Source organism: Molossus molossus, unplaced genomic scaffold, assembly GCF_014108415.1.
Source record: "Molossus molossus isolate mMolMol1 unplaced genomic scaffold, mMolMol1.p scaffold_m16_p_28, whole genome shotgun sequence".
NCBI lineage: Eukaryota > Metazoa > Chordata > Mammalia > Chiroptera > Molossidae > Molossus > Molossus molossus.
In genome coordinates, this window is record NW_023425364.1 from 1,254,706 (window position 1) to 1,268,908 (window position 14,203).

Sequence of the window (14,203 nt, forward strand, 5' to 3'; positions counted from 1 at the left end):
TTGTCTTTCTCTGACTGGCTTATTTCACTTAGCACTATAATCTCCAGGTCCATCCATGCTGTTGCAAAGGGTAAGAGACCCTTATCTTTTTGTTGTTGTTAATTGTTAATCTTCAACTGAGGATGTTTTCCATTGATTTTTTAGAGTGGAAGAGAGGGAGGGAAGGAGAAACATCAATGTGAGAGAGACACATCAGTTGGTTGCCTCCTGCACAACCCCAGCTAGGGCCAGGTATCAAACCTGCAACCCTTCAGTCTGAGGGCTGATGCTCTAACCTCTGAGCCAAACCGGCCAGGGCTAGAGAGATCTTTTTTTTTTTTTTCACAGCTGCATAGTATTCCATTGTGTGAATGCACCACAGCTTTTCTACCCATTTATCTACTTATGGGCACTTGGGCTGTTTCCAGATCTTAACTATTATAAATAGTGCTGCTATGAACATATGGGTGTATATAGTCTTTCTGACTACTGTTTTGGGATTCTTAGGACCCAGAAGTAGAATCACTGGGTCAAAAGTCAGTTCCATTTTTTGTTTTTTGAGGACACTCTATACTGTTTTTCATAGTGGCTACCCCAGTCTGCATTCCCACCAGCACTGTACTAAAGTCCCCTTTTCTCCACATCCTCACCAGTACTTGTTTGTTGATGGCAGCCATTGACAGGTATGAGGTGCTACCTCACTGTAGTTTTTATTTGCATGTCGCTGATTATTAGTGATGTTGAGCATTTTTTTCCCTATGTCTATTGGCCATTTGTATGTCCCGTTTGGAGAATTGTGTATTCAGGTCCTTTGCCCATTTTTTAAATTGGATTGTCTTCCTGGTGTATGAATTCTTTATATATTTATATATTTTGGAGATTAAACCCTTATCAGATGAATCACTGGCGAATATATTCTCCCATACAGTGGATTCCCTTTTCATTTTGTTGATTTAAAACAAAATTTTTTTTTTTATCCTTACCCGAGGACACCTTTCCATTTTTTGTTCAGATTGAGTGGTAGGTAGGGGGGGGGGGGGGAGAGGGAGAGAGAGAGAGAGAGAGAGAGAGAGAGAGAGAGAGAGAAACATCGATGTGAAAGGGACACATTGAGTGGCTGCCACCCGCACAACCAACCAGGGCCGGGGACAAACTGCAACTGAGATACATGTCCTTAGCAGGAACCAAACCCTGGTCTCTTTGGACCGCAGGCTGACACTCTAACTGCTGAGCCAAACTGGCCAGGGCTCATTTTGTTCGTTTCTTTTGCTGTGCAGCTTTTTAGTTTGATATAGTCCCATTTGTTTTTCTTTTCCTGTGTTTTCCTTGCCCTCACAGACATATCAGCAAAACTCTTGCTTTGAGAGATGTCTGAGATTGTACTGCCTATGTTTTCTTCTAGGATTTTTATGGTTTTGTGATTTACATTTAAGTCTTTTATCCATTTTGAGTTTATTCTTGTGTAAGGTGTAAATTGGTGGTCTAGTTGCATTTTTTAAATATACATACAGTTGTCCCTCGTTTATCGCAGTAAATCCATTCCAGACTAGTGGTCGCACCTGGTGTTGAAGGATTTGGGGGGGGGGGTGCTCGAATACATAGGCCTACAGTCCATACATACAGTAATTGTAATTGTAATACAGGGGTGTATAATTGACTCAGACAACCAAGCGCGTGCTGTATCATTTTCACTGTCTCGATCAACTTTTTAATGAATATGTTTGAAAAAACCACGAGAGTGAAGCCGCAAAAGTCAAAGTGCGGAGTGGCGAGGGACAACTGTACCTGTCCAATGAAGAGATCGTTTATATTTTTTTGTATGCTCTTGCTTCCTTTGTTGAATATTAATTGACCTTAAAGGTGTGGGTTGGTTTCTGGGCTCTGTGTCGTTCCATTGATCTATATGCCTGTTCTTGTGGCAGTACCAGGCTGCTTTGATTATAGTGGCTTCATAGTATAACCTGAGAGCCATTATTGTGATCCCCGTAGCATGTTATTAACTTCGTTATAATTCAATTTATCTGTTTTTACTTTGGCTGCTCGTGCTTTGGTGCCGTATCTAAGAAACCATTGCCCAAACCAAGGCCACAAAGATCTATTTTTTCTCCCAAGAGTCCTTTTAGTGCTTATATTTAGATCAATTTTGAGTTAGTTTTTGTGTGTGGTGTGAGCTGGGGGTTCAACTTGACTGTTTTGCATGTGGGTAGCTAGCTGTCCCAGTAAAAAATTATTCTTTCCCCACTGAATGGTCTTAACACCGTTGCTGAAAATCAATTAATCCTAAATGTAAGGGCTTATTTCTGGATTCTCCATTCTGTTTCAGTGATCTGTGTCAATCCAGATGCACTGTCTAGATTACTGAAGCTGTGTGGTAGTTTTGAAACCCAGTAGCATGAGTCCTCTTTGTTCCTTTCCATCAGCTGATCAACTTCTGCAAAAGCAGCTGGAATTTTGATAGGGATTGTGTTGAGTCGGTAGATCAAGGTAGAAGTATTGCCATTCTGACAGTAATTTTGTCTCCCAATCCCTGAACATGGGATTAAATCTTGAATTTCTTTAATGTTTTGTAGTCTTCAGTGTACAAGTCTTACACTTAAAAAAATCTTGTTGATGTTACAAATGGAATTGCTTTAATTTCAGTTTGTTCATTACTAGTATATAGAAATAAACTAATTTTTGTGTATGAATCTCATATCCTGTAAACTTGTTGAACTCATTTATTTAATAGATTTTTTGGGGTGGATTCCTTAGGATTTCCCATATACAGTATCAGTCATCTGCAAATACAGTTTTACTTATTCCATATGGATGCCTTCCTCTTTTCTTGCTTAATTGTTCTGGTGAGAATCTTCCATTAGTGTTGAAGAGATACAGCAAGTTTCTGACTTTGGACCTAAAAGCATATTTTGCATATGTGTCTCCATGAAACAAAACCTCATTCACAGCGTGCAAAGGGTGATGCAAAAATAGTTTATTATGATATAGTTTATGTAAAGTTAGGTAGTATATACAAAATAGAAACGATCAGCCACATCCATAGGAATCTAGCATGTCACACAAAGGAATAAATATTTTGACAAAGTAATACTTCAGTTGTAGTGAACAGTTGATCAGAAACTTAAAAAAAAAAAAAAAAAGCCTCAAACTAAACCATAAAATTGTGACTTGTCAAAACAGACAGGTTCCCTGCCCAGGCTCTTCTGTCAGGAGGACCCTGCAGCCTGACAGACGACACCCCGGGCCTCTGCTGGGTCCTCCCCGTGCTAAGGAGTCACCTGGCTTGAGGCCTCTGCATTCTTCTGCGTGGCGTTCAGTCTGGTGAACACTGTCCTTTAGCATTAGTACAGAAATTAAAACCCAGTTAAAATTGAACACGTGTCACCCTGACTGTGGAAATAATTGGCAGTGGCAGGAGTGACTGCCGTGACTCATTCCCAAATTCCTCAAGCAGAGAACATGCATCCGTGTTCACGTGGTTCGTCTCCCAGCAGTTGGCTTAGTAGGTTTTTGTCTTTAGTAGCTGAACTGAGACATTCACCCTGATAGAAAAGTCACTGATTATAATTGTTGAGGAACCATTTAGAAACTTTACATTTTATAAATATTACTTAGGAAAAGCACATGAATGAATTATCACTTAACTGGTTTGAATCCTAACAATAAGTCAGTAGATATGTTGTAAATACTAAAGGTAAATCCTAAAATCCATTTTAATGGAAGTTTTATGACATAAACATAACACAATAACTTAGTGTTCTTACTCTATTTCTAGCTTTCTATGAAACAGAACAGAACGTGATATCACTGGTTGTGAAGGGGAAGCAAGGGGGGTGGGAATGTGAGGCGGCAGGTGGGCGACCACCCGATGAGCCCTCTCTGCCTGACTGCACGTGGGAGCCCCCGACACCGAGCTCTACCCGACGGCCACCCCTCCTGTGCTGGCCCGCCCAGTTCTTCGGTACTTGGCCTGGCTGCTCCCGCGCCCCTCTAATGAGACGTGTGCGGTATAGTGAGCGCGCCACGCACCTGCCGCCTCACACCGTCACAGCCCAGGAGCCAGGAACCAGACACGGCCGGGCCCTCATGCAGCCTGCCCAGCGTGTGACCCCGATGCCCAAACTGGCCCCTTACCAGTCTTAAATCACTATATGAAAGAATCTGGTCAGGATGTAACTACCACATCCTTGATTCTCTTGGTTTTCCTCCAGGATTTCAAACAGCTCTACCAAGAACAAGTATTCCAGACTTTTCTCAATGAAAAGCAGTATCTGGGTGCAGGGTTCTTGTTACTGTAGATACTGTTTATAGGCTTTTTAAACTGCCCGTTCAATGACCAAAGCTTTTAGGAAGTCATTAAAAGCATTCCCTTTTCACGTTAGGTAGGGTTCAGGGCTGCACCCAAAGCTGCTCGTTCTCCGTCTTAAAAAGGGATGTCTGATTACGATTAGCCCACAAGCTCGGTCAAAAACCCCACATAACTTGAGTCATATTCACACTGCTCGCTCTGAACAAGACAAGTATAGAGAAACCTGAGCCCCACAGCAGTGCGGCTTCAGCTGTCAGTCCTGTGGACGCCTAGAGGAAAGGGACCCGCCATGTGTCCAAGTGGCTCGTCACTGCCACACCGGGAAGGTCTCGTGTGGGCTTCGATTCCTGCTTTGTGAGTCTCTTGTGGAAAGACCTCGGAGAAGTGGGCCTCTGCCCTTTACAGAGGAACAAGAATACCTGAAGCAGTTGTTCTCACAAGGCCAAGTGCAGCTGGGTCTTTTCCAGCAGACAGAACTTGAGAGAGATCGACAGTGTGTGTTTCCATATTGAGTTTATGTCAAGTTCCCTATGAAAGGACCCAAAACAAGTGGTTTTACCAGACCCCCTTCAGGCGGACCCTTGTCTAGGTTCAGCTGTACAGGAGGAGCTGCCCAGAGCACTGGAGCGTGCGAGAACGCACAGCACTGCTGGGGGAAGCAGACCGTCCCCGAGGGCAGTGAGGCCCAGTGCACTTGGCTGGCTGCGGAGGGAGCAAGTGTCCCACTGTGTCCACGGCTCGGTGTCGAGAACAGCGGAGGGCTTGACATTTAGACCTGACCTTCAGTGAATAAAAGACCTTTCCTGAGCTCAGACCTGTGGGGACTTGGAGGCACGGGAGAGCCAGCAAAGGGGAGCGTGCAGATGGTGAATCTATAAGTGTGATGCTGGAGGAAAACCGACTGGCGAGTCCTCCGTCTGCACAGACCAAGAAAGGGATGCTTTAGCTGCCCGGCCTGTGACCAGCCCCCTCCCTGAACGATGGGAATGAGGTGTCTTCAGAAGCAGCACGTGTCCAGCAAGTCCTTTCAGAGGGCCCGTGGAGGCCGCACGGGCACCAGCACCGTCCGCTCAGTGCGGAGGGGCAGCACAGCACAGCGCCCCGGGTTTCCAGGCAGAGATGTTCTGATGATGGACCTTTTCAGTGAGGCAAAGCTCCCGGTTCACGCGCCAAATTTTGTTTTTTAGCATTTAATCCTTTTAAGTATAATGCTATGTACTTCCTGGTCCTTTGTAAAACTTTCAAAATATCAAATTTCCCCCTCTTGTTTTCGATGGTGGGGGTGGGGGTGTCACTGAACCTGTGTTTTGTTTTGTTTTTAATTGTCTTAAAGGAAAATGTGAAGTTCCAAGCCTCCTTAGGACGATGATGAACCCACTTTTATTTTCAGGAGAAACGAGTGTTGACTGAAGACAGCTCTGCACTGAAGAGCCTCACACAGACGGCGGGGGTGGGGGCGGGCAGTGTGGGTCCATGAAGACACTGCAGGGGCTGGGAGTGGGAAGCCTCCCCCACCCCACCCTCACATCAGGCCACAGGCCCTGCTGGAAGCTGCGTAGGCAAAGGGACCTGGGCCTCAGGAAGCAGGGGAGTGACAAGAAATGCGGGAGGAAGGAAACCTCTTCGGGAGAAAGGCAGCTGGTCCCTGGAGAGGGCAGCTGGGCTGCCGCAGTGCTCACGGGCTAAGGCTGGCGGGGCTGCACCTGCAGCAAAGAGGTCACAGGGCTGCGCTCGGCCTCCGGCCCTGCAGGGAGGGCTGGCACCAGGCCGCTTCACCCGCAGGGCGAGTTTATAAAGACTTGCTGAAGGGACCACTGCAGCAGTGAGGAAAAGGACCTGTTCCCCTCCCAGGCTGGAAAGGTGTGTTCCTTCCATCTGCCTTTGTGGGGAATAAATGGCATAAACACGTCTCTGTAGTGTGTGCTCTTGGCCATCAGTCTTGTTTCTAGGCCTTGCGTGTCTGAACTTCTCTCAGGCAGACTCCGAGACTCACGGCTGTCTTAGAAACCGCAGGCCCCTCTTCCTGAGCTGACCTGTTCAAGGCCCGAGGCCCAGCTTTGGGTCAGCGTGCAGCTGGGTCAGGATGCTGTGGCACGACCAGTTCCACGTCCCTGTGTGCACCTGTCTCGGTTCTGGACAACCCGCACATCCCCACCAAGCCTCCACCCATCACTCCAGGATGGCCGTGGCTTCCTCCCACAAACTGACTCCGACACCTTCTCGCACAAGCTTCCCCCCTAGCGGCAGAGTGCCCTTTTGTCACCCTGTGCCAGGGGCCGCACACAGCCTGGTCACCAGGAGCTACGGCGGGGTGCTGCGTCCGCCTGCACGCTGGCTGTGCGCGCTCCGAGACCCAGACCAGCGCACTGTCCTCTCCGTCGACAAGGTCACCACAGCATATCCATGGGCGCTCGCAGAGCACAAGGAGCAGTGCTGGGCACGGGATGCCCACTGCGAGGAGCCCGTCCGGGAGCACTCCCCCGGAAGGCGGGTGCGCACACTGCAGCCTGTGCTCATGGCCCTGCAGGGCTCAGCCCGGGGACCTTTCTCTAACAACAAAGGAACCAACAGCTTCCACATGGTGGTAGTTTCTTTTCTCAGGCGGTGGTTAGGTGGCTAAACTCTTCCCTGCAGGGAACCCACGGAGGACAGGGTGTAGCGGAGGCTGTGCAGGACATGAGGGGACACGCAGGCTGTGCATGAAAACCCCGTTCTGTCCTGCTTGCTCTCTCCAGGTGGAGAACAGACTGAGCAGCAGGAAGCCTGGCAGGGGGTGTCACTGTGGAAGGACACGCAGCCAGCACACTCTGGGAGGCTGCAGCAGGACCAAGCTGGTGTTAGAGGACCCAGGGTGCCCCCGTTTCTCACTCATCTTAGCATTCCCAGTCACTTTTCTGGTCACCCGCAGACTGCACAAGCCCCAGAAAGCGACTCCCAGTCTGTGGAGTGAGCATCAGGAGGGTCTGTTACAGAGGCCACTGTGACAAGAGGTCCTCCCCAGTCTCTGCCTCAAGCCCCAAACGCTGCACTCAACCTGTGTTCCCCAGGATTCCTGAGCCCTAGCCTCCAGGGACAGGGAGTGGAAGACATGCGCTCTGACCTGTTCAAAGCCCTGCGAGTCCAGACCCTCATGGCAGCCTCAGGACAGAGGGGAGTGTGACTCCTGCGCGGCCCGCCCAGAAACCTCAGGGGCTGGAGGCAGGCTGCCCGAGAAGAGTCCCCAGAGGCAGCAGGGCAATCATGCAGGAAACTGTGCCTGAGGAGGAAGCCCTCCGAGACCAGGGGACAGGCCCATCTGCCATGCCTGCTGAAGATCACATCGTCCTGCCCTGGACGTGTGCGCACACTGTTCTGGAGACAGCATGGACCACAGGGCCCCCACATTCCTGTGCACAAAACAACACGGTCCATCAGACAGACGCTGCCCATCTACGTGTCAAGGGGCATCTGATATGGACAGTGAGGAGCAGAACTAACTTTCTCTTGCTTTTAAACACGTGGAAGAGGAGGAACAAGGGGGTGACGCAAGTGGGGTAAGACTCTCAGGACTCAGGAGCCGGACAGGCTCGTAGCGGAGCTGAGTCTGTCCCAGTGAGATGACAGCACGTGGGGCCTCGGTCTGGCCTGTCTCAGCGACCGTGTTCACTGATTAAATGTAGATGCTGAGCAAGGTGATTGCTACGTGTTTACCGCACCCCCCCGTCTCTGTGTTCCCAGAGACTGTCAGACTGACTCCAGCAATCAGAGTGAGACATTGCAGCATGACCAGAGCGACTCCCCACACGTCCCCTCGAGCGCCCCCGGCTCTAAGCACAGCTGACCCACTGGGTTTGCCTGCGCTCCTCATCTGGGATGAACAGAGGTCTTGGGGCCACAACAGACCTAACCTGAGATCTTCTCAGGAAGTGCTGTGGAGTGCTCTGTGGCAGAAATATCTTACTAAACCTGTTAAAGCAGAATTATCAGCATAGGTGTACGTTAGGTTCTCTAAACACTAAGAACTCTTCAGATCTCAGATTAATTTAAAGTTCAGAACGCAAAATAATGGGCTACTTCCGTCTGATTTTGACATCCTCTGCACTTTCTTCTTGACTTAGGCTTCTTTCAGACAGGTGACAAAAGCAAAGCCTCTACCCCTTGAGTAATTCCCCGAGGGACTTCGTCACTATTTGCAACTACAGTCTGAAACCCCAGGTCGCCGGCCAAGAAGCCAAGGAGCTATGGAAAGTCAGGGTTGTTGGTGACCCAGAAAGGAGCGAGCGGAGGAAGGAATGAGAGGGTGGAGTTTTGTGCCAGATTTAATAAAAACAAACAAAAATAGGAAAGGCTGTTTTGACATTTTCAAGGCTGTGAAAGTTCACCACAACTGTTGGGTGTGGTTCTAGGCTGCGCTGACGGAACACACAGATGCTGGCCTTCTCCCGAGCTAAAAGTGGGGGTCACGGCGACGGGCCATGCCCTTGGCGCGCGCCCCCCCCCCCCCCCCGGCTTCTCCTGCAGGGTAGTGTGTTGTCAGTGGTGTGGTCCAGGCAAAGCCACCTCCCAGGGGCTGGACCTCGCGCAGCAGACTTACAGCCACCTGGACCCGGTTCCGCCCAGCGTGCCCGGCAGGACAGAGCTAGCTTATTGACAGGCTGCTGGGCCTTAATACTGACAGCGAGTGCGTGAGGGGACGCGGTGGGAAGGGATTCCAACACAGACCCCGCTGAAGCAGACGGCCCTCAGCCCCATGGCTTGGCTTATTTTAGAATACCATGGAAAAAAATTGGATAAAGACAACAGGAAGTCAGAATCAACACAGCAGGGGATGGTGTGAACAACCCATAAACCTCTCTCATGCGTCCACACCCAGAGTTAATAATGACAACAACAACAATAATAAAACAAAGGTACAGACGAAAAGGAGCGCTCGGCTGTGCAGCCACCAGCTGGGAAGGGCATGTGCTCACACTGAGCGGGAGTCAGTCTCTCTTCAAGTCCCTGGGTTCAAAGAGCTTCAAGCGTTCCTGCACCGTCAGGCCTTCCTTCAGACTCTGGGGAGAGCAGGAAAAGCACTTAGTCAGGAGCCCGGGTGGCACAAGGTATAGTCAGAGGCAAGGAGCGGGGGCAGGGGTGGGGAGGGCTCCTCACGGTTAGTGGGGCATGCTAAGGAGAGTCGTCTCCTGTGAAATGGTGTTATCTGATGAAAAAGGAAAAAACATCAGAAAAACAAGTCTGTGAGTGTAAGAAGCTGAATTCTGAGCTTAGGGCTCTTTAGACAAGCAGCGATCAGACCAACTCAGCCAGGAAGAGAAGACTGTGCCAAGAACTAGGAACCCACCCACTTACACCCTCCTCCCGACTGTGACCCGTCTGTGCCTGGCTCCCTTACGATCAGGGCTCCTGGCACGCCGCTGGCAGAGTGAGGGCCGGAGACCACCTCCCTGCTGCTCCGAGGAGCACCTGCGGCCCCTGACCCTCGTCAGCCTCCCCAACGAGGAACTTGCTGAGTTTACTGTATGGGGATCTGGGAACACTCAATATATCTAAGATTTGCAAACTGTGAAACCAACCTTCCTCTTGTGGGGCTCTGAGAGTGCCCATCAGTGTGCCCTGATATGAGTGACACTTGGCTCTTGGAGGCTTTCCCCAGAGACTCCATTTCTGGATGAGAAGAGGAATTCCAACACTGACAGGGCCGGGCCAGGCTCCTCAGCTGCTGTCTGATCTTTACACAGATCTCAGCCTCACACTCAGAGCTGCCGGGCTCCCAGCTCCATGTGCTAGAGCTGACGCGAGACTGCAGGCAGGCCCTGACGCTGGTCCAGATGACCGCACCGGTTCCAGCCACAACCGAGCACACTGGTCCCGTGGGCCTCGGAAGTGCAGCCTGCTGCTCCAGAGACGGCATTTGTGAGAATCTATGGGACCCAGCTGCCCCCTCAACTTCACGCAGAACAAGCTGTCACTACACACACTGTGGAACAGTGTACGTAATGAGTAAGTGCAGTAGCGCCTGCTACCCTTTCTGACTCACTGGTATAGCCGGACCGCCACTGAGCAGCTGGTTAGGGCACTCTGGGAGCTTGCCACTGAGCAGGCTGGAGGATGGGGACAAGCCCACACCCCACTGCAAACCTGAACTTCCCCTAATGCACCTAACATGCTCGAGCCTCTTCTCCTAAGTGCTCCGTGTCCAGAGCTGCTGTGTGCCCGGCAGTTGGTTGCCCTGAGCCTACTGCCTGGCTCCCTGCTGTTCTGGCTGGGGCTGTCCCTTGGGATAGCAACGCACTGCACTCCTGAGACACAAGGGACAGCGCATTCATTCCCTGCTCTGGATGTGTGCCCTCTGTGCCCGGACACTAGGTGGACAGTCCTTGCTGTGCTTAGGGACAGGAAGGAAGGGAGCAGGGGCTGGGGGGCAGCCCAAGGCTACAGCAGGCCCAAGGCCATGCACCGCCACCCACGCCAGCTGTTAACACACTCATCCCAACCCTGTGCCCCAGAGAAGGTCCCTCGGGGTGCAGCCCCCTGCAGCTCCTCCGTCCCACAGGGCCAGCCTCTCCATGAACACCTCGATGACCCACACTGCCACCACCAGGCAGGGCTTCCAGGAGGGCTCTCGGGAAACGTTCTTCTCTGGTTGCCATCCAGAAAAGCAACAAGCTTGCTTTGACTCTATGGCACTGAGACTGTCTGCACTTGCGTGAGGGTCGATGTAGAAACAGAGTATACGTGTAAGTCCGTACATGTCAGATCCCATATCAAACGCGCCAACAACAGATTCAGTTTCCAGACGACTTCATTACCGTCTTCCCATGGGAGGTGGGGGTGTCTCCAAAAACAATCAGGGAAAAGAACGTCATCCCCCGTGGGAGACCTGCCGACACTGCTGCCCAGGTCCGGCCCTGTGGCGTCAGAGGCGCCCACAAGGACATGTGCAAGGAGGTCCCATCTTTCTCCTTGGACCAGCAGGCCCAGTCCTGCAACCCAGCGGTTTCTTCTCACCCTGGAAGCGTGGCCAGGCCAAACGTGGGCTCAGTCAATGCTCTGGGGCCCCCCCAGGTCCCTTGGTTCGTTCTGCCTCTGCTCCAGCTGGGCCAACAGGGCAGCACCACGCAGGGCCCCCGGAAAGGCCTCGCAGACCCTCTGTCCCCATTCTTCACAGCACGGGGACTTGGCAGCCACAGCTAAGCCTAGCATCTTTAGTGTGAAAACCATAAACCAAGAACAAGCTTTCTTTTTGTTGAACAATGTTTTTCATGTTTAAACAAAATAGGCCAAACTAAGTTTCCAATTAAGCCTAAGCCGTATTTGGTCACAGAGGCTTATGACTGCAGAACAACAAAATGGCCCTGGCTGTGTGGCTCAGTGTTTAGGGCGTCGGCCTCCGCACCAAAGGGTTGTGGGTTTGATTCCCAGTTAAGGGCGTGTGCCTGGGTTGTAGGTTCGATCCCAGGCCTAGTCAGGGAGGGTGCAAGAGGCAGCCAATCGATGTCTCCCTCTCTATCTCTCCCCCTCTCCTTCCCTCCCACTCTATCTGAAGAGCAACAGAAAAAAATATCCTCAGGTGAGGACTAACAACAACAGAAAAAATTAACAAGACCAAACTAAGGGTAAAACACTTGGATTTCCTAAAGCTCTTCTTCAAGAGCAGACCTGCTCCACCCCAGCTCAGGCCAAGCCTCACCCGGAGGAAAGCTCAGGGGGTGTGAGCAAGAGACCTGCTGTCCACCCCTTGGGGTCCCCTTGACAGGGGCTGGCCTAGGACCAGTGCTCTTCCTGCTGTCCCTACCCTCCTCCCAGGGGATTACCGAGGTCAGACCAGCTGAGCCAGTGAGCACTCTCCAGTGCGGGACCTGTGGCGTGACGGCCGGCCCTCCTGTGAAGATCAGATGTCCAGACGGGTCCCCGTGCCCTCCCAGTCATTTCTAGCAGACTGACTGTCTCGGTCAGCACTAAGTTAGGTCTATGCATGGAACAACACAGTCTCCCACCTCCTTCCTGTGTAGCCTTTAATGGCACCCAGTGAAAGCTTCTGCTTTGCTGAAAACAGTACCCGTAAAGCACCCCAATCATGTGGCCATCCTGCTTTACTGAGCCGTTCTCCCGAGCTACACCCATGACATCGCTCCCCGCACACCCCAGCTCAGCCCGCCTTGGCCTGTGAGATGGATGGGGCTCTGCTGAGCTGGGGCACTCTGCTTGTCATGGCTTCTGGGTGTGTCACGTCTGCCTCTTGACAGAGGCCAAGAGGGGTTCCCCCAGAGAAGTGGAGTGTGCAGAGCATTGACATGCATGCTGACCAGGGCCTGCGCCCATGACGCTGGCTCTGTGGGCCACTCGCCAGGCTGGGAGGAGCCCCACATACAAGCCGCAGTGCCAGTGAGCCCCGAGCAGGTTCAAGGGCCTCCTGGGAGTGTGTCTGTGCTGGCAGAGCAGCATGACTGAAGGACAGGCACAACAGAACAGGCGCTTGCTGTGGGGGTGTGAGCAGTGCATGCAGGTGGCACTCTCTGGAGGGTGGCAGGTGGGTGGATGGTGAGAGGTGGTTTACCTACATGACAAGGGACCTGGAAGCGGGCTCGTTTCAGTTATCCCATGAGACCTGCTCAATTACGGACTGTCAGAGGAAAGAGCAAACAATAAGACACACACAGTAAACCCTGAAGGCAACATGCTCCCCACTCCCCACCCTCCGCCCGTCCTTCCCTCGGCGCAGGGGCATGGGACAGATGCTGGGGACTTGCCACTACGAGGCTGAGGGGAAGGAGTGCAGGCAGCTTCCTCTCTCCAAGGCAGCAGCATCAGTATTAAATTAGGGGTGTGCAAGGAAAAACACAGACAGAAGGGATGAGCCAGGAGGCGACCGAGGTGGAGTTCACTCCAAGCCCCGCTCCTCACAAGCCTGGCCCTTCAACAGTCACTGTAGGAGTGGGTCCCACTGCCGCACGGAGACATAAAGCTCGAAGCCACCAGAAGAACGGGCCCAGCACAGTAAGTGTGTGGGGCCAGGCGAGTTCTGGGGCCCTGGGGACCCTCCACTGCTGCCTGTAATGGGCTCTGACTCACGCTCCTCTCCCCAGTGTCTGCGAGCCCCACACACCCAGGGGCTGGTCCCACTCACCTTGGACCTGATGTTTCTGAGTTGCCGACTGACACAGGATCTGTCCTTTTTCAAGAAGTCAGGGTTGCTTTTGGATTTCATTATATCTGAAGGAAGAAGGGGACCCCATCATTTTACATTCTAAAGCCCTCTGGAGCCAGACTGAAGCTTTAAAACTTCCCTAAGCTGATTATTATTGCCACAAACTTATGACGTTTCCATAAACAACTTGAATGGAATTCAAAGCTAATAACCATACAACATACTACATCTTTCGGAACTGAAGGACCTCCGTATGCGGGGCACTGGCGAGGCTCTCCCCACGTGGGTCTGACCGCAGTCGAAGCACGCTGTGGGAGAGCTGGGCCCGCCTCATTCTGAAGCAGACCCACCGTCCCCACTACTCACCTACCCCTTCTTCTGAGAACCCAGGACTGCTGTAAAACCAGCCTTGTGATGCACCCCACCGAGACAACCTCCACCAGCAGCTGGTGGGCGGGCCCGCAGATGTCTTGGAAACGACTGCTTAAACACACGTGCACTAGGCCACACCACACATCCTGCGTGTGTTGATTTTTTAAAAATCAATATATTTATTGAGGTCTGTCCATGTCAACACAAAAACCTAGCTGATCTTCTTAATAATTTCAATGTCTAATTATAGTGGATGTACAATATTATATTAGTTTCAGGTGAACAACCCAGTGATTAGACATTTATATAATTTATGAAGTGACCATCCCAATAAATCTAGTACCCACCTGGTACCATACATAAATATTACCTCCGTTTCCAATGCTGTACTTTACATACCCGTGACTATCCTGCAATTA

The 14,203-nt window shown here is 51.4% G+C and overlaps 1 protein-coding gene across 7 annotated transcripts in view; it reads right to left on the bottom strand.

Moving 5' to 3' along the window:
- Nucleotides 1-2,899: 2,899 nt before the first annotated feature.
- LOC118641334 (myosin phosphatase Rho interacting protein) overlaps nucleotides 2,900-14,203 on the bottom strand; it is a 156,324-nt gene continuing 145,020 nt past the window's right edge. For 3 of the 7 annotated variants that reach the window (XM_036278461.1, XM_036278460.1, XM_036278458.1), the window contains 2 exons: nucleotides 13,392-13,477; nucleotides 2,900-9,318 (listed from right to left, as the gene is read on the bottom strand). In XM_036278461.1, the coding sequence (XP_036134354.1) occupies nucleotides 9,247-9,318; nucleotides 13,392-13,477 (158 nt within the window). In that variant the 3' untranslated portion in view covers nucleotides 2,900-9,246. Of the gene's footprint in view, nucleotides 9,319-12,825; nucleotides 12,888-13,391; nucleotides 13,478-14,203 lie in introns of all 7 variants that reach the window. The other 4 variants (XM_036278465.1, XM_036278459.1, XM_036278462.1 and 1 more) reach the window with 3 other exon arrangements.